Source organism: Chiloscyllium plagiosum, chromosome 15 (genome assembly GCF_004010195.1).
Source record: "Chiloscyllium plagiosum isolate BGI_BamShark_2017 chromosome 15, ASM401019v2, whole genome shotgun sequence".
NCBI lineage: Eukaryota > Metazoa > Chordata > Chondrichthyes > Orectolobiformes > Hemiscylliidae > Chiloscyllium > Chiloscyllium plagiosum.
The window spans coordinates 47,662,170-47,689,237 of record NC_057724.1 but is presented as its reverse complement, the minus strand read 5'-3'; the positions used below and the strand labels follow the sequence as shown (position 1 = coordinate 47,689,237).

The 27,068-nt window shown below is 41.2% G+C and overlaps 1 protein-coding gene across 4 annotated transcripts in view; it reads right to left on the bottom strand.

Moving 5' to 3' along the window:
* Window positions 1–27,068, bottom strand: part of arhgef9a (Cdc42 guanine nucleotide exchange factor (GEF) 9a) — a 270,976-nt gene that overhangs the window by 79,722 nt on the left and 164,186 nt on the right. For all 4 annotated transcript variants that reach the window (XM_043704850.1, XM_043704851.1, XM_043704853.1 and 1 more), the window contains exons 6-7: window positions 19,106–19,235; window positions 4,028–4,159 (exon numbers count right to left, since the gene is read on the bottom strand). In XM_043704850.1, coding sequence (XP_043560785.1) covers window positions 4,028–4,159; window positions 19,106–19,235 — 262 coding nt within the window. The remainder of the gene's footprint in view (window positions 1–4,027; window positions 4,160–19,105; window positions 19,236–27,068) is intronic.

Here is a 27,068-nt window from a genome sequence, read left to right as displayed (position 1 = left end):
GACCTCCCAACTCCTGTACGCAATACTCTGACCAATAAAGGAAAGTATACCAAATGCCTTCTTCACTATCCTATTTACCTTCAATTCCACTTTCAAGGAGCTATGAACCTGCACTCCAAGGTCTCTTTGTTCAGCAACACTCCCTAGGACCTTACCATTAAGTGTATAAGTCCTGCTAAGATTTGCTTTCCCAAAATGCAGCACTTCACATTTATCTAAATTAAACTCCATCTGCCACTTGTCAGCCCATTGGCCCATCTGATCAAAATCCCATTGTAATCTGAGGTAACTCTCTTCGCTGTCCACTACACCTCCAACTTTGGTGTCAACTATACCTCTTGTGCTCACATCCAAATCGTTTATATAAATGATGAAAAGTAATGGACCCAGCACCGATCCTTGTGGCAATCCACTGGTCACAGGCCTCCAGTCTGAAAAACAACCCTCCACCATCACTCTCTGTCTTCTACCTTTGAGCCAGTTCTGTATCTAAATGACTAGTTCACCCTGTATTCCATGAGATTTAACCTTGCTAACCAGTGTCCCATGGGGAACCTTGTCGAATGCCTTACTGAAGTCCATTTAGATCATGTCCACCACTCTGCCCTCATCAATCTTCTTTTATACATCTTCAAAAAAACTCAATCAAGTTTGTGAGACATGATTTCCCATGCACAAAGCTTAGAGGCTATAATAGAGGAGGTCTTAAAAGTGATCAAACACTGGGCACACATAGGTTACAATTAGGGCAGAAGGCAAGCTTTACTGCAGAGTGAAGTTGCACCTGGATTAAATAACAGCAGTTCCTATAAAGGGATAATTCATGGGTTTCCTCTGGGTACTCCGGTTTCTTCCCACAATCCAAAGATGTGCAGGCCAGGTGAATAACCCATACTGTTAGGTGCATTAGTCAGGGGTAAAGAAAGGGTGAAGGAATGGGTCTGGGTGGGTTGCTCTTCTGAGGGTCACTGTGGACTTGTTGGGCTGAATGACCTGTTTCCAAACTGTAGGGTATCTAATTTAATCTAAAAAGGCCTTTATTGTTGTGGATTACAGGAAAATATTAATAGGTATGCAAACCAAATACTTGATACATTGGGAAGTCAGCCAGAGAGCCTGTGGTCAATGTTAATGAGCAGAGAGGTATCCTGCACCAACTTGCACAGTGTTGGCACAAAGCTTGAAGCTGATCCTTCCCATGTTAGAAATGATGGCCAATTTCATTCATTCACTAAAGAACCCATCACCAATATACCATCTGATGGTCAGTCTTGTTTCTACAGCACAAACAGCAGCATCTGAACACCAGACTGCTGTCATCCAACAATCTGCTTTCCAACAGATGACTAGAACTGCTGAGGTGTCACTAAGGAAGTTTGCTCTCCTCTCTCAAGAATAAACCATTCCTCCTCTCACTCCTCGCACTCTGTCAGTGTTCTTGCTGTTGCCTGTCAGGCAGCCAGCCCAGAATGATGCTGTCCATGCTGAAATGGTGAAGTCCAAAGATGGGCCTTTTCGCCACAGAGCTTCTCCTGACAGTCCTGCCAAGTATTCCTGCAATCTGTCCCATTGTATGTCAGCAGCCCTCCACCAGCCATGATACAGCATGGTGTAAGGGGGACTAGCATAAAGAATCATGTATGAAGGGAGGAACTGGGAATGGATACATGGGAATGACTGGCTCATTTTTATTTGCAATTTGATATGATACTACTTAAAGAAAATTATGTTGACTATCTTTTTCAATAGACTTTACATGTTTTATTAAGGTCAAGTGGATGCAGTGTTGGATCAGTGACAGAGGGAAGGCAATATGTGGGGGAGTAGGTAAGCGATGGATTGGGCTTGTAGTTATTGGTGTAGCCCTTGAATGAGTTATTTACAAATAGCTCTGGTTTAAAGGAGCTATCTAAGTTGCCCCCTTCTCCTCCTCCTTTTCCCTGATGATTTTCCTGTTCTTCAGCTGTTTGTCACATGGCTGGTGATAGCAGCTGGAAAAACACAGCCAGTTAGACAGTATCCGAAGAGCAGGAGAGCCAACGTTTCAAGCATAAGCTTGAGCATCAGGCATTCCTGATGAAGAGCTTATGCTCGAAACATTGACTCTCCTGCTCCTCAGATACTGCCTGACTGGCTGTGCTTTTCCAGCACCACAAGTTTTGACTCTGATTTCCAGCATCTGCAGTCCTCACTTTCTCCTGGTGATAGCAGCTATAGTTGATGGTGCAGCTATACCACATTTTTCACACTATTTCAAACCTTGACATCTGCATGAAGAGTTGACAACTTCTGCAGGATTCTTCCAGAGAGATTCAGTATTGTAAGCATTGTTTTAGTATGACTTTGCACAAGAGTCATCACCCATACAGTCAGTGGATAGCTGTTGGTGCTTAGTAGCCACTCTTTGGTTTGCTGTAGTGCCTCAAAAGCTACAGGCATAGCAAACTGTTAAAGAGCAAAGGCATTATGACTGCTGCCCAGATACCATGTGACCTGCATGATGCATCACCCATGGACATACACTGAAGGAACTGAATTCCTTCCAGTTCGGTATAGGGCACAGTTGGCATCTAGCACCTGCAAAATAACATGGCTTCCATATTATTTTATGATGTGGTGGTGCCAATGTTGGACTGGTGTGGACAAAGTTAAAAATCACACAACACCAGGTTAGAGTCAAACAGGTGCTCCTTCATCAGGTAACTAGCTCTGAAACCTTGTACTTCCAAATACACCTGGTGGACTATAACCTGGTGTTGTGCGATTTTTAACTATATTATTTTATGGCACCAACAATATATGCTCACAATGCGAATGAAGGCACTGCTCACCTCACCTTTTTGACTCTGACAACAGAGAACAAATTACAATCGGCTTCTGCTGTAGGGAGCGCCTCTGTGGTCTTTATACAAAAGCAGAACTCCAAGACATTGCATGCATCTTCAACCCAGTAAATATCAGACACACACAATGTAACTATCACAGCTCCCTTCACAGTCAGTGCTAATATGGTTTTTGTCCTGTTCTGAGTCTCTAATTGTGGCTCAAACAGTTTACACATTTCAATGTGTGGACATCCTGATAAAGCAGAGATACTTCATACAATATTGCCCACACAGAATTAGATTGGAAAATGATTCTCTGAACATCTGAGCTTTTCTTCCCCTCCTTTTTTTCCCATCAATTTGTCCTGAACTTTGTGGTCTCTCTTCATTTTCCAAGTTATGCAGTAATCTAAGTCAAAAAACTACCACTGCACTCATATCCTGAACAAATGATAGTGTAAAAGCCTTAAAGTCTATTAAAACCCTTTCACAACCTTTCATCTGACTCCCTCTAGACTTTGAAAATGGATAGCACTAAAATGCAGGAACTGAAAAAAAATAAAAGAACAAGTAACTAATCTGTAAGCAGTTAATTATCTTTTTCAATAATGCTATTTAGAAACTTTTTCTCCTCCTGAATGCATGTTCCACTCTTTAAGAGAGGGTGTTAGCTAGAGCACTGAGCTCCAAATGGTAGCACTGACATCAAATCAACATTGCACGCTCACTGACATGATGATCTACCTACTGCACGCACTCATCAATGTGACGTTCAACACATTTCACCTCAGAAGAATGTGGTGCACCGTGGACATGATTTCTGGAGTTTTAAGGACACTTAAAGTCCCTTAAAATGAATGTAAATGAATACATTTTTTTCATCCATAGACGCCTTCTTGCACACAGCTCCTCAGTTACCAGCACAGCACCATCATCTACCCGAGGAGTTTGTTCATCAGCTGGGCTCAGTGGACAGAAAACTGACATGCTGGATGTTTTGTGTATTTCGCTGACAGATAGACTCTGAGGCTAATTGTAGTCTTTCAGTTTTTGCCCCACATTGTAACAGCAACGTGGTGGGTGTGAAGTTTTCTTAAAGGTGAAACAAAATAGTCAAAAAATGTTCCTTATTGGAGCTTATTTCTTGTTCTCACCATAATCAGATAACCACAAACAGAGTATCCACAATAAAAGTGTCTTACCTTTTTACACATCACCAATTGATGGTCAAATAGGAAGAACGTCCTCTGCTGGTTCCGTCCATAAGGCTGGTAAATCCATGTCATTTCCCCAGAATAAATCAACTCAGAGCTCCTGTCCAGAACATCATCACCCTTAAAATATTAAAAACATCTTATATAACAACTTGCATCTTTCTAACCTTGAGAAGTTATCTAATATTTAAATCTTTTGAAAAGCCTAGAAGCTTTATTACTGTAATCTATTTGATCTAATCAAATTTGACCATTAATACATAAGGAGTAGAAACCAGATGTAGTTGTAACTGTTTTACTTGTAATGTGAGCTAATGTCAGGGAACAAAGATTGAAACTTGATTGGACTATTTATCAAACTATAGCATAAATGGAAAAACAACCAGCTGTTTTATGACCTTTTGGGAAGTTGGTGATCCAAGGAACAGTGCAGATACCTAAACTACAGAGCTCAGCTTCACCTTGCCTATGTCTTAGATTAGATTCCCAACAGTATGGAAACAGGCCCATCGGCCCAACAAGTCCACAGTGACCCTCCGAAGAGTAACCCACCCAGACCCATTCACCTACATTTACCCCTGACTTAGCAATTTCCCATGGCCAATTCACCTGACCTGCACACCTTTGGATTGTGGGACGAAACTGGAGCACCTGGAGGAAACCCACACAGACACAGGAGAATGTGCAAACTCCACACAGACAGTCGCCCAAGGGATTGAACCCGGGTCCCTGGCACTGTGAGGCAGCTGTGCTAACCAGTGAGCCATCCTGCTACCCAGTGCCACTCATGTTACATCCTTGAAATCAGTTCAACCAAAAAGGGGCTGTTTAATTTATCCAATAATTTTTCTCCATCAATCAAGATCATTAAAACATATTATCAGATCATTATTGTCATTTATGGAAGCTTACTGTGTACAAATTGACTGTCTTGTTTCCCACATTACAACAGAAACTACACTTTAAAAAGTCCTCGGTGATTGTAAAGTGTTATGCAATGCCCTTAAGTCACAGCAGTGCTACAAGGCTTTGCATTTACATTTTCAGTAAAATTAACATTAGAAAAAAAAACACAGAGCCAAAAATTGTGTTCCTCCTGCTCCATTTTTCTTTTGCCCCAACCATACCCCCTACCATAATGCTTTTGACCATAATTGTCCCCATTCCGAGTAGCCACTTCAAGCTACTGAAGCAGGTGACCTGAAACTCACTCATACAGAAGTGCAACTGACCATGGAGATGTAACAGGGACAAAGTCAGATCTCCCAGATTGTTTACGTGAGACCTGGTTCACAATTTTGTGCTGGTCTCAGGCTTCCCAGAGTAATCACATATTAGAGAAAGTGAGGACAGCAGATACCGGAGATCAGAGTCGAGAGTGTGTTGCTGGGAAAGCACAGCAGGTCACGCAGCATCCGAGGAGCAGAATCGTTGTTTTGGGCATAAGCCCTTTATCAGGAATGAGGATTGTGCCCCGGTCCACCAGCCTCATTCCTGGTGAAGGGCCTACCCCCCAAACGTTGATTCTCCTGCTCCTTGCATACTGCCTGATCACATATTAAGGCAACATCACTGCCTTTCTTGTGCCATACTGGACAGTGACAAACTTCCATACAAGAGCTTTTTAGACAATGACAAATCAATCAGGCAGCCACTGGAAACAAAATTCCAATCCTGTTTCATAAATCAGTGCTTTTTCACTATATCTTCAGTTCATGCCGACTTTAAAAATGTACACGCTTATCTATTGCTAATTCAGTTGGGTTATAAATCCAAGGCTATTATGCTGAAGCTGCAAGTAACCCAGCCAATATCTTCAACAATAATGTTTGTTGTGATCACCAAGACACAAGGAAACTGCAAGTTCTGGAGATGTGAAAGGAACTGTGACAGGCTGATCCCTAGTGTCAAAAGATTGTGTTAAATGCAAGGATTAAGAATCATTGCTTTTAGTCTTCAACGGACGTAACTGAAAGTGAGTCTTAAAGTGGTCTAATAGTTATTCAGGATGTAAATTCAAAACCAAAGAAAGCTGTAAAAAGTTAAAAATAGGGCTGACAATTCAATATTAGCCAGAATTACTTTTATTTCCCACTGAGTGGAACAAACAAGACTAATCCAGAGCATGGGGAGAAAGTGAGGACTGCAGATGCTGAAGATCAGAGCAGGAAGGGCTTATGCCCGAAACGTCGATTCTCCTGTTCCCTGGATGCTGCCTGACCTGCTGCGCTTTTCCAGCAACACATTTTCAGCTCTAATCCAGAGCATGGTTCTAATTTCAAATTCAATTGTAGGAATTGAAGTACAAACTGGAAAAAGGCATTGTTGTGGTTCTGTTCGCCGAGCTGGGAATTTGTGTTGCAGACGTTTTGTCCCCTGTCTAGGTGGAGGCATGGGCACTATGCACAGATTCGGTCAATAAGCACATTGACCTTGACCCAATATACCGACCACTGCAACGGACAGCTGGAACTGACAACCGGAAGCGGCAGATTCAAACCTCTACAAATGCCGGAGGAAAGATCACAGAAGCGCTTCACAGGAGGCTCCCAAGCACTGAGGAAGTCACCTAGACAGGGGACGAAACGTCTGCAACACAAATTCCTAGCTTGGCGAACGAGCACCCGAGCTACAAATCTTCTCACAAACTTTGGAAAAAGGCATGTCTGGAATTAACATAATGGAGCATAGCGAGATTAGAGTGGTTTCCAGACTGGTTAACTGAGGCAAATAAACAACTGGAACAATCCAGGAGGAATTGGATATGGTGGGCTAGGTTTTCACCTTAGAACACTGTAGTGGGAGTTTAGAAATTTGTTGGCTTGGTGTGCCCACTTCTGGACAAAGTGCCTACAGTAGGATTTTTGTTTGAGGATGGCGGATGCTAACTGGAATTAGCCCAGTACCCTAATAAGCAGTTTGGAGGCAGCCACAGGTTTGCTGAGTGCTGACAGGCTGTTTAAAAGACTTGTCTCGGTGCTAGGGGACCTCCTTCTTAGTATAATTACAGAAGTTAGGTCATCCAGCCCTCACCCCTCAAATTCCTTCACATACTCCACATGTCCTATTCATGGGAAACTATGACCTCTCCGTGCCCTGATGTGGTCCTCCAACTTCTCCCCTCATTATGTCTACTTGCTGAGAGCCCAGGAATCCATTAGTCTGTTGAAACTGCTGTACCCAAAGGAAGCCACTGCATGATTGAGAGCTTTTCACTTTGAGTAATTGAGAAAATACATCAGTATTTGTTTACATGAGATAAAGTGGCATAATATGCTTGTAGTCTCTGCTATTAATAGTTTAAACATCTGGATTGTTGACATTTTCACAGGGCTGTATTAAAGGAAGTTTTCTTCAAAAGGAAAACATGAAGGCTTGTTTGTTTTCCTTTTCCAAACATGCCATTGTTATTAATTGGCTCTGTACAGTGTGCATACTGAGAGAATAAAGACAGAAGTGTCATTGGTTGATATGAAAGGTATGAAAGGCCATTGGGAGTGAGGGAAGTGTATAGGTTGGCATGGAGGATACAAGGAGCAATTAGGATGGGTGGATAGCCACAGGTTGACATAGGCACATGGGAAGACCTTTGAACTTGCCATTCATAAGGTCCCCTCTTCCAGAGTATGGTTCATGAAACCTCTATGTGGCTGTGAATCATGAGTTCTTGAAAAGCTGGCCTGATTCCTTAAAAGTTATGTGGAGCTAAGTCTATCCCCAGAATGAAGCAAGCCAGGAAGGAAATGCAGAGTGCAGACTCTTATCCCACGCTGATGAAAATTGAGGGAGTCAGGAATCCTGAAATCAGGTCCCACCTATCATTTTAAAAAATTCACAGCCCCAAATCTGCAGAAGTCCAGCCCAATGACTGGGAGACCATAGGTTTCTACAGTATGATGAGCGAGACAAGTTGAAAGCCTTTTCTCAATTACACTAATCTTTCTGATCATCCACTTAAACCATTTGTTCCTTCAAAAATTGGACAAATCATTCCACATATGTCACAATATCAAATTATCCCCATCCTTTGAGACTTGCTATTGTAATTAATAATTTTATATTTATTTTTCGATTGTGTGCTACACAATTTAAAGTGCAATGTGTCAATTAAGACAAACCTTTGAAACTGTGGATCATCTGACATTTTCTTTTGCCAGTTGTAATGGCAGGCATCAAAATGTACAGGACACGCCCGACCATTCCAAATGGGAAAGGCTCTTGAGCTGATCAAGCACCTACCTAGTCACCAGTTGGCCACTTCCTGGAACAGTAATGTCCTATTCTGCTGAAAGTTGCTGGCCAGTCAGAGTTTGGCAGACACTGTGAATCACAGTGCCACTTAGAGACTGAGGGCTGTTCACAGCTCAGTAATGGCAAAGTCCAGGAACAATGCTCATGATAGGTTACTTTTCAGGGAAATCACAGGGTAGAGGATTCTCTTGGATAGGAAGTCATAGGATTGTAGTTACGGGCAATTGGATTGGATTTTATTGGCTACTTCTTGCTAACCATCACTGCCCTGATTACCCCCAGACTGGGGTAGATTGAGACACGCCACCATCACACAACCCAACCCAGCCCAGCCCAGCCCAGCAGGCAGACTGGTTCACCAGTCAAGAAGACTTACCAGCATTTTCACCATGAAGAGGCCCTTAAATGATTGTTCATTGACCACTTATAAATCCCAATTGGCGGTGGGGTGAGAAAGTGAAGACTGGGCCCTTCTGCATAGAACCTAATTCCTGTGGTGTGCCAAGACGGTAGGTATCTTCCTGATGCCAAACTGCCTGAATATCTTCCATCCCACCACCTGCCCTATCACTTCTCAGGAAGAATGTTCTGTCCTGTTTCTTTATGTAACCCTCAACATTACAGTTATGTGAAAATGCTGACTAAAAAACAACAATTGCTTTTAAGTAAAGCTTTCACACCTTTTGGGAGATTTGTATGCTTGAATATTTTCTTTGGTTAAGTAATAAGTCACATAACTCGCAAAATGTAAATAACAGTTTTGTTGTTACAACAGTTAATGTTAGCATACTTTAACAATTTAGACATAAAAACAGCCAGAGATTTTGACTCCATGTAATTTCAAACCCTGTTATTAGTACTAATTTTTGATTTTGTATAGAGTGCAATATTATTTAAGCTTTTAAGAAGAATGAAAATTCCCAAATATGGCCATAAATAAATGCCTAAAATGAGAAAAATAGAACCCAAAAAGCTAATTATGGGATTATTTCCAGACAACTTGTTAGAAGGTTTTGGCATAAAGTTATTTTCTCGTCAAAATATAAGAAAGCCACCCATGAGATAGTGTGGATAGTGTCATATTTGCACAGTTAGAAATTTTATTGTTTGTTTCTGAGTACAAAGTCTGTTTTAACATACCACTGTTATTTCAAGTTAATTTGTTATTTCAAAAGAAATAATTGAAGCCAAATAATTGAAACTATCATATCTTTAAATATTCAATTAAATTTTAAATAATGCAGCATAGGATGTATGTTAAATAATTTGAATGTAAATTTATAGGTAAGATATGCAGCTTTGAAAAGATGGCTACACTGTCTGTATGATGACATAGGTGATACATCTAGAATTAAAGTGATGGAGTATAAGATGCATGCTCCAAGTTCTTTGGATTTATTTGGGAAAAGTGTAATATATTTGATGTACTACTTAACATGTTTAGATTAGGGCAGTTTACAAAGGAATATAGGACAGATTTCAAAAAGACTTTTGCAGGCTATTTACCTGGTCACAATATCTTGGCATTATATTTACCATCAAATATTTTGCCAAGTACTAACTAAATTACTGCTTGCATACGCTTATAAAATTAAGGCCTATTTGCATGCTTACCTGGGCCCATACTCCTGCAGTCAAATCTAAACTGCCTTTCCATTACCTTTCTTCTAAGTTTGAAATATTAAACCTATTGACATTTAGCTTACCCATATTTCAAATTTTAAGCACTTTAATAATACCTTCAGGTTATTCATGGCATTTTTCTGTTCTAATCCCTCAGCCTTGGAAGTTATAAAAATACTCTTTATGTTTATGCCAATTTGGGAGTAAGTGTATACACTATAGGTATCAGTATAAATGTTTCCTTACACATCTGAAAGGAATGAATGCTTAAAAAGTCACAAAGGTGTTGTTTTCTTTGAAAAGAAGGTAAAGTTACGCTATTCCAAAGGACCATCTTGCTGCTGCTCTCTCAACTAATAGTCATTGTCCACCAGATGAGAGGAGAGGGTAAGGAGGAGAGCCCTTTCTCGTAACCTCACTGGTGTGGTAATTGAATCCATTTTGTTGGCATTACCTTGTTATGCAAACCAGCCGTCCACCAAACTGAGCTGACTGACCCCCATTTTCTTGATAAATTGGCTGATTATACTTTCCCAGCAGTGCATAAGATCCACACCAGCCTTATCTGTCATTTACCAACTATCAACACTGATTATCAAACCAAACCTTCTAACATCACTACGCATGTACTTACACCACATAGACAACAGTAGTTCAAGCAAATGAGTCACAACCACTTTCTCAAAGGGAAATAGGTACAGGCAACAAGTACCTGCTGAGAGACCCACATCCCTTAAAAGAACTTTTTTTAGAAAAGTACAAGTCCACTAAATGTTATATCAGACAACAATATGAAAATTGGAGGGTTAGGTGTGTTTGAAACTCTTCGCTCTGGACATAAAAGTGGCCAAAAGATTTGGTCTCCAAATGAAAACCTGGGGTCTTGAAAGAAACTTGTAAGAATTTTTTGAGGAATCAGCCACATGCCCTAAGCCATGCAAGAACAGCAGGAATGAGAGACTGACATCCTATATCTCAGTAAGCACAAAAATTAAATAAAGAAAAAAAGCAGTGCAATTGTAATGTTCTATAAGTACACAATAAGCTTGAAGTTGGGGATGTTTTGCAAGCTTCAACAATAAACTGTGGGTACACCTTGTGGTATAATTACTTTTCTGCACTATTTTTAGTGCCTTAAGGTGTTTGTGTTATCGTTGTCTGCACAGTTGTTAATGTGTTTATTTTTAACAGATAATGACTGGTAAAATAAAACGGATAGGAATTAAAGTGAATATGTGAACCAAAGTGCACCAATGGTACTTGGAAAAAAAATGAAGCCACTTGGTGTTAGATATGAAGGATTTCTGTTTATCAGGAGACTGCAGCATTTACATCAAAAAGGTCATCTGCTTTCCCTCAGGAAGGCTGTAAAAACAATGTGATCATAGTAACAGTTTTAACTGTTCCCATGGCAATCATTGTCAGTTCTGCAAGATCCAAAGCCACAGAGGTAGAACCATCTTTTAATCCCTGTTGTATAAATCATCTAAAGGCTGCTATGTGAAACTGTAAAAAAACAAACATCCAAATTGAAAAGATTGCTGTTGCCCTAAATTCATGTCAAAGGACCAAAATGCTCTGAGTGTGAACATTGTAATGATACCTGCACATTCTTCAAATAATTTACAATTCAGTGTTCAGTTTTCCTGATGCCATACAGACAACACATCATTCCACAAGCTGACAAAGACAAAATTCTAAAACTAATTTCAAATTGCTTCTTTGCGTTAATATATTTCTCCACAGCTTCATCCTTCCTGTGCAACCTCCTGCAGCTCCAATTCAAATTTTCAATGCAGCTCACCCAGCCCTAATTAAATACTGTATTCGGCTCTCAACTCCACTTCCAAAGGCAGAGTTATCTTGATGTCAAACTTTAGGATGCGGTCTCCAGTTCAACCCCGAAGAAAAATCTGTGAGAGGAATTTCATGGTTTCGTCACCCTCTCATTGAGAGTGAACTGGTGGGTGGGTGCATAAAATCAGAATGGCATAGTAGTGGTATCATACTTATCACTTAAACACCTCTGCCTGGGATTTTGCCAGTTAATATCTACTGAAGGGCCTCTGCAAACTGCTGGTTGATAATTCACCAGTGATAGGAATGCCCAAGTAACATTGCAACACTCCAGTTGAACCCTACTGAGATGTTAATGGAGATGTGTCTTGTTTGGGAATTACTCCCAACCCACATCTGTGTGGATGGCCCCATCATCCTCATGAATCTGACCACCCAATCCTTTGAAAGGAGCCTGCCAGACTGACCCCAGCAAAAATCCCCCACGTATCTTCAGTCATTTCTACAGCTTCTCTGGGTGATGGGCTACATGTAGTCCTAGTACTGACCACCATTCCCAGTGGCGTTCATGGGGTAAGAGGGCTGCTGGCCATCTTATTTCCTCACAGCTCTCTGAGGAGGAATAAAGATAAGTCTAGGTCTCACACTGAGCCACTGAATAGCCTGGTGACCATAAAATCAACACAGGGTTAAGGGTTACCAGGTCAGTTATATATGGTATTTTTTGGTTAGAAATGCTGTGGGTAGATTTACCGCCACCAACCTTTCTCAATGGTACTCAATTAGTCTAAGTTATTGACAACAATTGGGAAAAGCTAGCCACAAAATTCTTCCAGTAAAATGAAGATTCAGTCTTCATAAACATAATAGATTTATTATATAGTATGGAAGAACTAGTGTCATCACATCTGATTTTTATGACAGCCCTTTACAAGACCTCAGGTTATACATAAAAGTAAGTATACATTACTGTGTACCTATGGAGGCTTTGTAGTAATGTGGAGTTGAACTAGAAAACAACTGGTTAGCTCCTTCCAAGAACAGTACATTATACCCTGATGGATAGAGCTTATCCCGTGATGTCAGCCAATCAATGTCAGGTACTAAGTCCCTTATAGAACCAGAGCTGAAAATGTGCTGCTGGAAAAGCGCAGCAGGTTAGGTAGCATCCAATGAGCAGGAGAATCGATGTTTTGGGCATGAGCCCTTCTTCAAGAATGAGGAAAGCGTACCCAGTAGGCTCAGATAAAAGGTAGGGAGGAGGGCTGAGTCTGCTGGGCCTTCTGGGCATACTTTCCTCATTCCTGAAGAAGGGCTCATGCCCGAAACGTCGATTCTCCTGCTCCTTGGATGCTGCCTGACCTGCTGCGCTTTTCCAGCAACACATTTTCAGCTCTGATCTCCAGCATCTGCAGTCCTCACTTTCTCCTTATAGAACCAGCCAAGCTTATCCCCATTTTTGACTTGAGGAAGGGGATCCACTGCCTCCATACTGCACAGAAGAGGCCCTTTGATCCATCAAATCTGCATCAACATATCTACACTCATCCCACTTTCCAGCACTTGGCCCATAGCCTTGACTGTTATGATATTTCAAGTGTCATCCACCTACTTTAAACTTCACTGTAGGGATTCTAAACTTCAAACTTTTTTAAAGTTGTGAGGTTTCCCTCCTTTACTACTATCTTGGTCAGTGCATTCCAGATTCCCCCAACCCTCAGAGTGAAAAGATTTTTCCTCAAACTAAGGAGAACTGCTGCTACTTAGCCACTTTGTCCATGCCTTTATAAACTTATACACTTCAATCAGATCCCCTCTCAGTCTTCTCTACTCCAAAGAAAACAACCCGAGCTTATCTATGCTCTCTTTATAGCTAATTTGCTCCAATCCAGGCAACATCCTCGTAAATCTCTTCCGCACCCCTTCCACTGCAATCCCATCTTTCCTATAGTAAGATGAGCCAAGCTGCACACAGTACTCCAGATGTGGCCTATCAAAATTTTGTACAGTGCCAACATAATCTCCCTGCTTTTTTAATCTATTCCTTGACTGATTAAGGCAAGTATCTCACATACCATCTTAATTATGCTCTGAACCTGCCCTGCCACCTTCAGGGATCTGTGGACAAGCACCCCAAGATCCCACTATTCCTCTGAACTTCCTAGTGCCCTACCATTCATTGAGTACTCCATTGTCTTGTTACTTCTTCCAAAGTGGATCACCTAATCATTTCTATCTCCTCATTGAACTAACCTATCAATATCTTCCTGTAACCTGACACCTTCTTCCTCTCAATTAACCACCAATCAATCTTTGTGTCATGTGCAAACTTACTTACATCCCCCCATGTTCTCACCTATAACGTTTATATATATCACAAACAATAAGAAACCCAGCACCAATCTCTGTGATATGCCACTGGGCATGTGCCTGGACACAAATAGCCTTCTACCACCACCCCCTGTTTTCTATCAGTCAGCCAATTTTGGACTCATCTTGCCAAGTTAACCTGGATCCCATGTTTCTAGCTTTAACTAAGAGTGTCCTCTGTGCTGTTTGTCTCTATGTGGAGGCAGTGGACCCCTGTCCCACATAAAATGTTGGGATAAGCCTGCCTTCACTTTGGCTGCGGTCTGTAAGGGAGTTAGTACCTGAACGGGTTAGCTGACATCATTAGTTTTTACCCTCTTGATCTGTCTCCCATATGTGACCTTGTCAAAGGCTTTACTGAAATCCATGCAAACTACATCAACTGCATTACCTTCATCTTCACACCTGGTCACGTCCTCAAAACATTGAACTAAGTTTGTTATGCATGACATCACCTTGATAAAGCCATGCTGACTATCCCTGATCAAGCTTTGCCTCTTAAGTGGAGATTAATCCTCTGCTTCAGAATTTTCTGCAATAGATTCCTCACCACTGATGTGTGCCTCATGCTCTGTAAAATCCAGCTCTGCCTAATCACAAAATCTGTTTCCACGCTCGAGATTTTTGTCACTATTAATGGTCTGGATAGTCAAATTTAGATGTTAATCACTAGTTATGCGAGGAATTGCCTGCCATCAGTTTTTCACCAGTTAAATCATCATGTAATGCTATATTTAATGAACACGTTAAATTTAGATGTTGTATTTAGCTCTTATATCCAATTTACCCTTTCACATACTCCTTTTCATTAGTCCATTTTAAGTGAATAAACCAATTTTTCATACTCATAGTTTCATTCTCACCCTCATCACAAACTAGCATATCTTCCCATTGTCTCCAGGTTCTGCAGGTGTGATTTGAAGCTTTGTTCAACGAAAGTGGATATGTGTTTAGAAACATCATCCAAGTAAACCAGAACATCAGAGACTAGATCACTGAATGTTTTCACTGTAACAACTTAAATTTATACTGTAGTGACTCATGATATAATGCAGCATTCTATTTGCTTTGATGATTTGTTTGCTTTGCTATTCTATAGTGCTAAGTGATGTAACTTGAGAAGAAACAGCATTAAATTAATGATTCTCACCATTCGAATGAAAATTCTGATTAATATTTTGTTTTAATAGACTGAAATGTGTTTAAAAACTGGAAGAATGGCTGATACTGTAAATCAGAAACAAAAATAGAAATTGCTGGAAAAGCTCAGCAGGCTTGGCAGCATCTGTGGTGAGAAATCAGAGTTAATGTTTCCAGTTGAGTGACTCTTCCTCAGAACTCAGACAGTTTTGACTCTGACAATGTGTTTGTTAGGTTTGGCAGTGCAGACTTGTATTGTGTGATTATGTAAATAAATGCTGATAAAAGTGTGTAAAGATTGGCTCCAATTCTATCCTTTAGCAACTGGTTTCTGAAGACTAACTGCAGCAGTGATATAATTGGCACATTCTTTGCCCCTGGGGTTATGGGCCTGCAACATTGTTATAGAGTGTTGGTTCACCAACTCTCTGGGGAGCTTTCCAGACTGACGTCAAGACATCCGGTTCCTGGCATGTTCAGAGTGGCAATATGACAAGCGATGCATACTTTGTGCTATTTTATTAAATGAAAAGGCCCAGCCATCTTGGTCATCAGGACATTTGTCGGCTTGTGGACATTGCAAAAGGAGACAGCATGAGACTAGGACTAGTGCAAGAAAGAGATCACAGATACTCAGACAGCAATAAAAGGTAAGTCGCATGACAAGTTTGGGAATTAGGTGTCTGGCAGAGGGAAGAGAGGTTGTATCCCAATAGCAGGCACCAGGCTGTTCAGGCCAGTAACGTCCTGGGAGACAATGTGCACAGCCAAGAGCTGGGATTAGGGCTCTGGAAAAGTGCAGAGAGACATCAAGAGAGGTGGAATTTGAAAAAAGTCCTGGGAAGCATTGATAATTTAGTGCAGCCAAGAGTTGGGCAGAATGAAGCCCACAAATAGTGCGTGCCATATAGTTGATAAATATTGGAGTTGGAAAATCACAGGGGCAGTGCCACCTGAGTGAAAGTAGGTGTCTGCGAAACAGCTGGAATTGTGCCAATTTGTAGGTGCTGGAGTAGAGTCTCAGCAATCCAGTGGAATGCTATCCCAGGAAAAGAGATTCAGTTATTAAGATGTGAGCAATCATTGAGGCAATCGTGGTGGAATTTTTGAGGGAATTTAAAAGCCAGATTTCACAAATCAAGAGTTCGATCTCTCGTAAGGGAGAAACAGTTTTAATGAGAGTTAGTGACAAACAGTATCAGTAATCTGAGGGGTCTCTGAAAAATCTGTGATCCATCTTGACTGTACTTGCTAATTCATGTGTCCTGAAGAAAGTTGGTGTTACTCATTTTGCTGTCATGTTAATTCTGGTTGTTAAGTATAAATTGCGAAGTACATTATTTTGCAATTCTAACTTTGCATCGTTTTGTTTGTTCAAACCTTGGAATTTTGTGGCTTTAATCTTTTCCTCAGTACACTGGATGTCACGCTTGGGCTACTTTAAACAACAACTGATCCACAGCTAGATTGTAACATAAATTTGGTAGTTCTGTTAGAGATCATAACAACATCAGAACATTAAGTGAAGACAGTTGGAATACTCTAATCTATGGTCAAAGAGCTTTTCAAGTCTCGTGGTTCATATTTAAATGCAAAGGAGACTAGAAGATAATCATCACCTTTGAAATTGTCCTCCAGTTACTAGTTAACATCTTTGGAAGGGGAGCAGAAATAATTGATGAGAAACATATCTTGCCAATAATGAGCCTGGATGAGCCAATCTCTACAATTCTGCACATCAAAGATGCAATTCCTATGAATGATGTGCTTATTAAAAGCTGATTTACATTTTTAAATATTATTTTCTTAATAGCAGCAAATTTTCCACCAAACGGAATTGCAAAATTGGTACAGAAGACTGTTCAAATATGCTTAAGAATATCTGAGTCTCTGGTATGATTTAGATATTTGTGCTTTCTACTTGGTGGAAAATAACTGCTGTTTAAATTTTATGGTGAACAAACTAGAAACTTTATGTCAGTGACACTTAGATTATCACTGTCATGCCATTCATAAATATGGAATCATTTTTTTCTTGGGTTCATAAAGGCTTGTAATGTAGGAACTAGCAGCAACAGCAGAAAAAGTATTTATTGCATTGATATCTGATTAAAAATTATTTGCTTTACAATTTATACCACAATACCAGCTCTGTCCATTGACTTACTGACTCAATCATGATGTTGATATATATTAATAATGGGAACGTTTCTCTTGGTAATTAATGGTGCCATTTACTTACTTAGTTTCCCAAAAAGGGGGAAAAATGGTTTGACACCAAGAATGAACATCGACAATAAACCAGCAAGACAAACCTATTTTATTCTAATGACTCCTTATTCATTTTCTCCAAAGCAAATGACCATTGAAAAATTTAAATTTTTGAACCAGTCTTTATAGTTTTTATTTTGGCTTGACTGCTTGGTAAATTTCCTGTTTCATCCATTATCAATTTTAGAAGTTCTTATTGATTTGGTATTAGAAATGTTGGTGATATTTAGAGAGAATTTGGACAAAAAGAAGATTCTTCTTTAATTCTATAAACTTTTGTGAAATTGTGAGTGCTGTAGGTATGTAATTTTACTGTTAGTACAGGCTGTCTCCAAGGCTAGGAAAAGTCAAAAAAAGACACAGAAAAGCACGGATTGGTAATTGAAGTCTTTAAAAATGGAAAAGTCCAGAATTATTTGTAACTATTGATAACAATTTTGAGTTAATTTGGCATTTTTGACATATTTGCTGAATTGCAAGAATGTAAATTATGTTGTGGCTCACATAACTTATTTCAATATCTTGGGGGAACACAGCTTATTTACTTGTGAGAACAGCAGAAATGTGGAGCAAGATATAACCTACAAGCTTTGGAATCCTGTCAGTATGGCCAAGGATTGGCAAAAGCTCACTCTGTGTGCAAATTTTCTCAAACTGGCAAATGAATAATGATGAGCAAGCTTGAGATTCAATTAAGGATGAGGGATGGGCTCTTGAAGCCAAAGGGTTATGAGGCTCACCTGCTCAGCAGAGGCAGCAGGTTGCCTTTGCAGGTAAGTAAATGGAGGCACCTTCTCTCCAGTTTATTTTTAACTTTAAATTAAATGATGAAGGGTACAGTTGTGGCCTACAGCTGTAGCTGAAACCAGGCAGACAGGGGAAGACTTCTAAGAGTACCTGGATGGCTGATCCCCTAATCTACCATCTGAAGTGGAGGCCACACCCAGATAGTCATGTTCAATAATGCATCTGAGAGCCTGAACTTTAAAGGTCAGCCTCTGACAATAAATCTTGATAGACCTTTAGCTATTTTAAATTGGCTATCACTGTTTATGGGGCAAGAGTCTCCACTGACACTCCCATTTCACCTTTTGGGAAAATAGCCCAGGTGCAGGTGGAACCAAGAAAATGAAAACTGATTGACATGTCAAACTCTGCCTGCACTTGCATCAATCAATGCCAAAATATTCACCCAATGATCAATGTCAGTGAAAGATAAAAGTAAACCGAAGGTTAGAGATCAGGAATAATTTAAACCATAAGCATATTCTATGACTCAAAAAGGAGATTAAAACTAACACTGACTGGAGTTTTTACTCATTGATTGATTGAGAAGATTAGCCATGATTATGGAAAGAAGAAAGAAGATTTTAAAAAGCAAAAACAAATGCTTTAAAAAATTACAGCAATATTACAACTATGTATTTTTTTCCAGATTGGTTCCACAAAAGTATTTTCATATAAGAAATAATTTAAAACACTATCAATCATGCTGAGTGTCTAGAATCATTTAAATTGAACTTTTTAACGTGTACAACAAAATAATTTTCAAGTTAAGATATGACACTCAGCATCAGTACTGAACCATATTGCAGCCAATAGTGAAAGGCCTACCTCCCAGTCAAGGACTGAAGCTTGCCATTGTGCCATCTTGTCAATATTTTCCAATCTCCTTTTGCGTTCATTGATTTGTTGCGTCACATTCCTCATGACTGCTAAAGCAGCAGCAACGTATCTATAGTCACTGGAATAGAATTTTAAAAAAAGTTTTGATATCGCTTTCTAAAGTTATTTACCAAAACAATCAATGAGAACTTCAGCAGAAGTTTTCTATGGAACAAAGTGTGATCTGGATTTTATGATTTGAAAGAATGATGGAAGAAGATTGAAGATAAAGTTTCCAATGACAACTGGAGAAATACTTGAAAAGGGAAAAAATTGTACAGCTATGGCAAAATAGAGCAGTGGGGTTAGATGGAATGGAGAGCTCTTTTAAAGGGCTAGGACCAGTACATTGTGCAGCAGAACATCTGTTATATTGTTACAGCTACATGTAACTCAACAGGAACTGCCAGGAAGGCAGGGATATCATGATAATCTGACTGAACTAGTAATTCAGAAACCAGGGCTTTTTATCTTGGGATATGGATTCAAGACAACTGGTGGAATTTAAAGTCAACTAATTAAAAAAGAAATCTGAAATCAACAGCTACTCTATAGGTAACCATAAAAACAATATGGTTCATTGATGTCCTTAGGGAAGGAAATGTGACTGCACATCTTGCCTGGACTACGTGTAACTGCAGACCCACCGTCAATGACCCTTAAATGTCCTCTGAAATGGCCATGCAAGCCACTTAATTATATCAAGTCACTTAAATGTCACAAAGGAATGAAACCAAATAGATCACTCATCATTGAACTAGGCTTCCACCAACAATAATGGGCAACTCGCTGGCAGAGTGGTTAGCACTGCTGCCTCATAGTGACAGAGACCTGGGTTCAATTCCAATCTCAGATGACTGTCTGTATGGAGATTGCACATTCTCCCCATGTCCGCATAGGTTTCATCCAGATGCTCTGGTTTCCTCCCACAGTCCAAAGTTGTGCAGGTTAGGTGGGTTGACTATGCCAAATTGCCCACAGTAGGCAAGTTAAGTGGATTATCCATGGCAAATGATGGGGTGGGTCTGGTGGGATGCTGTCAACTCGATGGACCAAATGGCCTGCTTCCACACTGTGGTGATTCTAAGAAATCTACAAAATAATAACAAACTCAGTCCTGCTAATTCTCCAAAGGTCTTGACTAATAAATGGCAGCTTGTACCAAAATTGGGAGAGCTGTCCCACAGACTAGTTGAGCAACAGCCTGATATAGTCATTTTCATGGAATTTCACCTAACAATATCCCATCCTTTGGTATGATTTGTCACACCAGCAGGACAGACCGACCAGAAGTGGTGTTACCTTGTACAGTCAAGAGGAATTTACCCTGAGAATCCTCAACGATTGGTTCTGCATCACATGAGATCTCATGGGATTAGGTCAATCTTCGGTAACAAAATCCCCTGTGAGGTGCAACCTCTCATCTATCAGTGTTCCTACATGTTGAACACCACATGGAAGCAGTACAGAGGATGGCAAGGGCACAGAATATCCTTCAGTTCTGGGATTTCAATTATCACAAGGAGTGGCTTGGTATCATCATTTGTGACTGAACTGGCAGAATCCTAAAGGACATAGCTGCTAGACTGGGTCTGTAGCAGGTGGTGAGCAAGCCAAGAAGTGGGAAAAATCTATTTGACCCCATCATCACCAATATATTTGTTGTAGATGCATCTGTGACAGGATGGTAAGAGTGACTAACAATTGGTTTGCAGCCTAAGTTCCATCTTTACACTGTAGATGCCAACCAACATACTGTGTTCCATTAACATTATGCTAGATGGGATAGCGTTTGAATCTAGTAATCAAAAACTGGGCATCCACAATGTGCTGTGGACCATTAGCAGAAACAAAATTGTATTTAACTATAACCTGTAGCCACATGGCCTGGCTTTTCATCCCATCTACCATTATCATCAAGTCAGAGGATCTACACCTCAGAATTCTTCCATTGGTTAGAAAGAGGTGTCTTAGCGTCTTAAGCAAACACAGCTGGGGGCCACAGACAAGGCACATGGGCCTTTATGGTGGTTGGGGTTGGGAGGTGGGGTTTGAGGGGAGACCGTATAACTGTGTGCATGCGTATGCGTGTGTGTGAGAGACAGAGAGAGAGAGAGAATGTGTGTGTGTGTGTGCGCAAGTGAATGAGTCTGGGGCAATTTAAATGAACTGTTGCCTCCAATCAAGTCTGTTATTGGTGTCCCAGAGTATGGAGTTTTTACCAGGTAAGAGTAGAGCTGTTCTCAATATTTTTCTTTCGGATAGTCAGGGTGCCCCTTTGGAAAGCTGAGGTACCCCTACAGAGATAAACCCACGATGCTTCCATGGTATAACTCAAGGATCTTTTTGGTGGGGTCAGGTGCCCTGTAGGGCTGTTAACTGTGGAGAAGATTTTATGTAAATGGTGCATAAGCCCCTTGGAACTGTCCGACATGTCAACACTTATTGACATTTTAAGAAGGTGTCATCAAATGTCAAGACCTATCAAGAAGTTTATGCAAGTGCAGTTATGGATAAGTGTTTTCCGACATAGAATTCCTATGGTGTAGAAGCAGGCCATTCGGCCCATTCGGAGTACACTGAATTGAATCTGGGTCCCTGGCCCAGTGAGGAAGCAGTGCTAACCACTGAGTCACCATGCCACTGTGTAGAATATAGCTTGCAATATGGAAATTCAAATAACGGAAGTATTTGGTCCTATGTGAATGGTTACATGTGGATAATCATTGAGTTGCCATGGTGAGTGAAAGGGTAAATGGTGGTGTTTTTAAACAGCCACAAAATTGTCATGTGAATATCTTAGTCCTTGAGGAACCAGCAGGAGTTGGCATTTAGAATATCGGGGGGGGGGTTGAGGGGGCTGAGGGCTGAAGGTATGTTTTTCCCTGTTTGGGAAGGTAAGGTATCCTTTTGGATCTGCTCCATCCACACCTTCGGTGTGGTTAAAGTATCCTTTGGAGAAATAGGGCACTTTTTAGTGGAGATAGAACATTGATTGGGATTGTGAAAAGGCACACTGATAAAAAGTACATAAACTCATTAGGACTGGCAAAGCTGTCAAGAAACCGTCCAAAATATGTGGAGCTTTCAAAAAAAAAACAGTGCTAGCTATTTCAGATGCCTGATCACATAAAACAATTATTCAACTTGTGCTGCATGATTTATTTCCCAGACTGTCATTTTCACAATGGGGTTCCTATTTATGAACAGCTCAAAAGGCTTATTGAATGGGAATGTTTGCCGATATGAAAGGTTTCTCTTAAATGAAAATGTTTGTTTATATAAGACATTGAGCACTCAGATGGACGTTTGTTTTCATAAGGAAGTCGTTGAAGCGATTTCAAAGCATTGCTGTTTTGTATCTAACAGTTTTTTTTAAAATGGTGACATCATCAATAGGCAGCTAACTTTATTTTGTCTCAGGATGCCTCCTCAGTTATCCACGTATTGGATAATAAATGATGTGATAAGGACGGGGTAGGAAAAGGATGGTGAGTGCAACAAAGAATTTGGGGCTATCAGGGTCTAGGAAATAATTAGGATCATACTGGGTATGAAGGGAGAAGTGCAGAACCCTGGAGATGGGGAGGTTGCATCAGTGAGCACCAAGAGAGCATGGGGAGTTAATGGAATGAGAGAGTGAGAGGAGGAGGGACTTTTTATGCCTCAATTTGCATTTTTAAATTTTGCATGTGTGTGCTGAATTTTTCCAGGTTTTGGCAAAGCCTCTTGATTGAAATTCATGGCAGGCAGTCCACTATGGCCCATGCTGACTTTACTCATGCAATCCTTTACTCTTCATCTCAATGTACAACTGGCCTACTCAGTACCAGCCTCGTGAAATTATGTGGCAGGAGAGAATGAAGTGCATACTGTTGCCAGGACTTTGCAATGTTCACATCACTGAACAATGTCTAAACCCCAGCTACACAGTATTCCAGGCACTGGCCTTCTCCCTGTGGTGTTCCAATCTTATCCCTGAGGAACTGGCCCAAAAAGACAAGTGAGCTCCACACTTTGTGGAGCGGAACCACAAGGTACTGGTGAACACAGTGGTGGAGAAGGGGGCAATCCTACATCGTGCTGACTGACAAAGGAGGCCATAACACCAGCCTGAACGAGCTGGGTCTGAGACAGTGTTCTGGGTTAGCGCAGTGTCCTGGGTTAAAAGAAATGCCCTTCAATGCAGGAAGAAGGCCGATGATATTCTGCAATCTACAAGGGTAAATGTCTGCTATTGAACATTTACATGGTCACCACAATTCACTGAGCCTGTCAGTATACACAGCTCTTACCAAGGCTCACTTCTCAGACTGCAATTCTCACTTTTCCCTGCAGTATGACCAGTTAAAGGCTCTCACCCAAATCCTCCATCCACTATCCCTTCCTGCCCTCTGCACTTGCTACACACTCACTGCGGGCACCTCACCACCTTACCTGCTCATGCATCATCACCATTGTCTCTCCCGTCTATTCTATCACACTCAATCCTCTTTTTGTCTCATTGCAGGAAAATCTCTCACCATCAGGCCAAGATGGTGAAGACCAGTAAGCAGGCTGATACACAACATAAGCTTCCACACTTACTGTGAGAAGATGTTAGACTTGGTTGTGGAAGAACATGACTGCTCATGTGGGACTGCAGAAATCTTCATGGACAGAGTTTAGATTAGAGTGGTGCTGGAAAAGCACAGGAGGTCAGGCAAAAGCCCTTCATCAGGAATATTCCTGATGAAGGGCTTTTGCCCAAAACATTGATTTTCCTGCTCCTTGGATGCTGCCTGACCTGCTGTGCTTTTCCAGCACCACTCTAATCTAGACTCTGATTTCCAGCATCCGCAGTCCTTGTTTTTACCTAGTTGATCTTCATGGATAATTAGCCCAGTGAGCTTCACTGTACTGCTGACCTATTACCAACAAGACTAACTCATTCTTAACCTACACAAATGTTTATTCCTTTCACACAAAAAAAATCAATTTCTTCTCTGGCAACTCTTGCCTGGAAAAGGTCAGGACAAGAGATCATCAGCTCTGTGGAGGAAGCCACTCAACGGATGCATTGGGAAAAGCTTTCAGCTGTGCTCTCTACCAGCTCAGAGACTTTCACCTCAATGGGTTCTCCATTTAGACTGGTCCCTGGAATATAATCTGATGAGCTCATAACTGAGAGGCCTCCATAGCTGGTTGAAGAAGAAACATGCAGTTCTCCACATTTATAACCTGCTGGAGGCCACACACAGTCTCCAGGCAGAAAATGGTCTTGGACAACAATGACTTTGGCACAGACAGGCATAGGAACAGCAGATAGGTTTGTTGGAGACCAAGGCAGTCAATAAACTGGATCAAAGGATAAAGGAGTCCATCAATGTTATCAGTTCAGTGCTGGCTCATGCACATGTGCATGTGAGTGCCTCCATGGACAGGTCGGCTACCATCTAGAAACCCAGGTCAGGCACAGTCAGTATCTGCCCAATATGCAAACAGACCTGCACTCCATCACTCCAGCCATAGGTTCTAAACATGAATGGGAAAGAAACAGACCCCATTCCAGGTGCCCCTTCTGCTCAGGTAAACATGGTAGTGAGGGCAGGCACCCAGAGGATGGAAGAGCTCTCTAGGCCTAAACACTACCAAGGATGACTAGCCTGGTCTTTGAGGCCAACAGGACCAACCCTAGAGCAAGCTTTCTCTATCCCTGCTGCAGAAGTCAGGACTGCATCTCAGTATGGTGGGAGGGAAAGGGAGAAACAAAAGATTAGTGCACATAGTGGAATGGGTGAACAACAATATGAAGTTTCTTGCACTTTTCTAAAGATACGTTACTTGTATGTTTAAAGTGTTTGCTCTCAACAATTTCACTGCTGGATCTGTTAAGGTTGCACCCATTTGAGAGATGAGCAGCCTCCAAACCTTTTCTTAGCCTCTAGGCATCCCAAGGATAGAGGAAGGTGTGATGACTGAGCTCTGCTCTTTTCTCACAAATAACCAATTCCTTGGCTGCAGATGGCATGAGATATCATGGATCCTTGAACTATGGCATTGATGACTATAACCATATCAATGCACCTTAATGCAGATAACACTGAGGCTACAGCAATGTGCCAGGAAAATTAGTCTACCTACTCTGCATGTAGTCAGCCACGTTTTCTGGCAATGTTTAAACTTGTCTTGGTAACACACTCCAGCTGAGGAGGCTCCACCTGAGATGCAGAATGATCCACTCATCCTTCATGTTCTATTTGTGTTGATGAGTTGATGATGATGTTCCTGTGTCCCCAATGATTTTTTAGCCTCCTCCTGTTTCCATTCATCTCCTTTGTATACCTGAGAATGTCCCCAGGTTATCCCTGAACCTACAGCTTTGCAATTGCTCTTGTTGCCGATATACTCTCCCCATGTAAATGTTCAATAGCAGACATTTACCCTTGTAGATTGCAGAATATCATCGGCCTTCTTCCTGCATTGAAGGGCATTTCTTTTAACCCAGGACACTGCGCTAACCCAGAACACTGTCTCAGACCCAGCTCGTTCAGGCTGGTGTTATGGCCTCCTTTGTCAGTCAGCACGATGTAGGATTGTCCCCTTCTCCACCACTGTGTTCACCAGTACCTTGTGGTTCCGCTCCACAAAGTGTGGAGCTCACTTGTCTTTTTGGGCCAGTTCCTCGGGGATAAGATTGGAACACCACAGGGTGAAGGCCAGTGCCTGGAATACTGTGTAGCTGGGGTTTAGACATTGTTCAGTGATGTGAACATTGCAGAGTGAATGTTATTTGTGAAAATATGACCCCCCTCCCCAGAACTCCCAGTTCCCTCCGATACTCTAGTTGATTCCACTCTACTATCTTGAATTGCTCCATTTCACACAAATTATTTTTCTCAGTGACCAGGTTTAAAGAACCTTATCCCTCGACTTCAGGCTTCCACTTTTCCAGAACTGTGTGTGTGTGCAGCCCTTTGAAAAGCCCTTGAAAATGAACACCCAAAGCCCCCAGACTGACTTGGCAGGAAAGCCTCAACTGAGATTGACGTAGCCCCTAACTGATGTGCCCACAGCATCTCAACTAACCTACCTGTAATTCACAGACTGGATGCGCTTGACCTGCAGGGCTGGCCATTGCTATAATCCAAAAGATAACCAGCATTGGTCATTTGGTGATGCCCACTTTCATGAACAAAGGATGTAAGAGTGTCCTCGGACATAATGTTGGAGTTCAATGAGGCACCAGAAAAGCAAGCCAGCATAAGCTGCTAACGCCTGGTGGCAGCACTGACTTTCATATTCAGAATTGATGACATCTAGTTTCTTAGCCAATGAGAGAAGAATTGGGATCTGCATAGAAATCAGGGGAATTGAGCTATAATGACAAGCCAATGCATGAATGAGTGAGATTCTGAACTCACCACCTAAAGGGAAAATTGGAAATATTTTCTCAGCATTAAAAATTTGATTTTTCAATTTTCATTGTATTGTCCCAAATATCTATCACTTTACATGTCTTCAAAGGAGTGGAAAATTTCACCCTTTGTGCGTTAGTTTGCAAGTGAGTGAGTTGATGCATGTCTGTGTAGAAAGGTGAGTCTCTGAATTTGTGAGTGAGAGAGAAAAAGAGTGCAATTGTGATGAGCTCGTCTGAGATTTGCAAATATTCCCCTTCTCTTGCTTCTCTTCTCTTGTCCCAAAACCAACTGCACAGGAGAGAGAAGGAACTCCCAGGCGGAAAGGCAGCCTACTTCTGACCAACACTCTCATATGAATCTTGCTGAGGCCAGCTCAGAGTCTGTACCACCAGAGATGAACACAAGTCTAGTGTTAGTTAAACCCAATGTCTAAACATGACTCCAGTTCTCATACTCTTCTTTGATGATCAGGACTTGGAGCAGCGTTTGTCTTGCTCCAGTTTTGCTTTTTA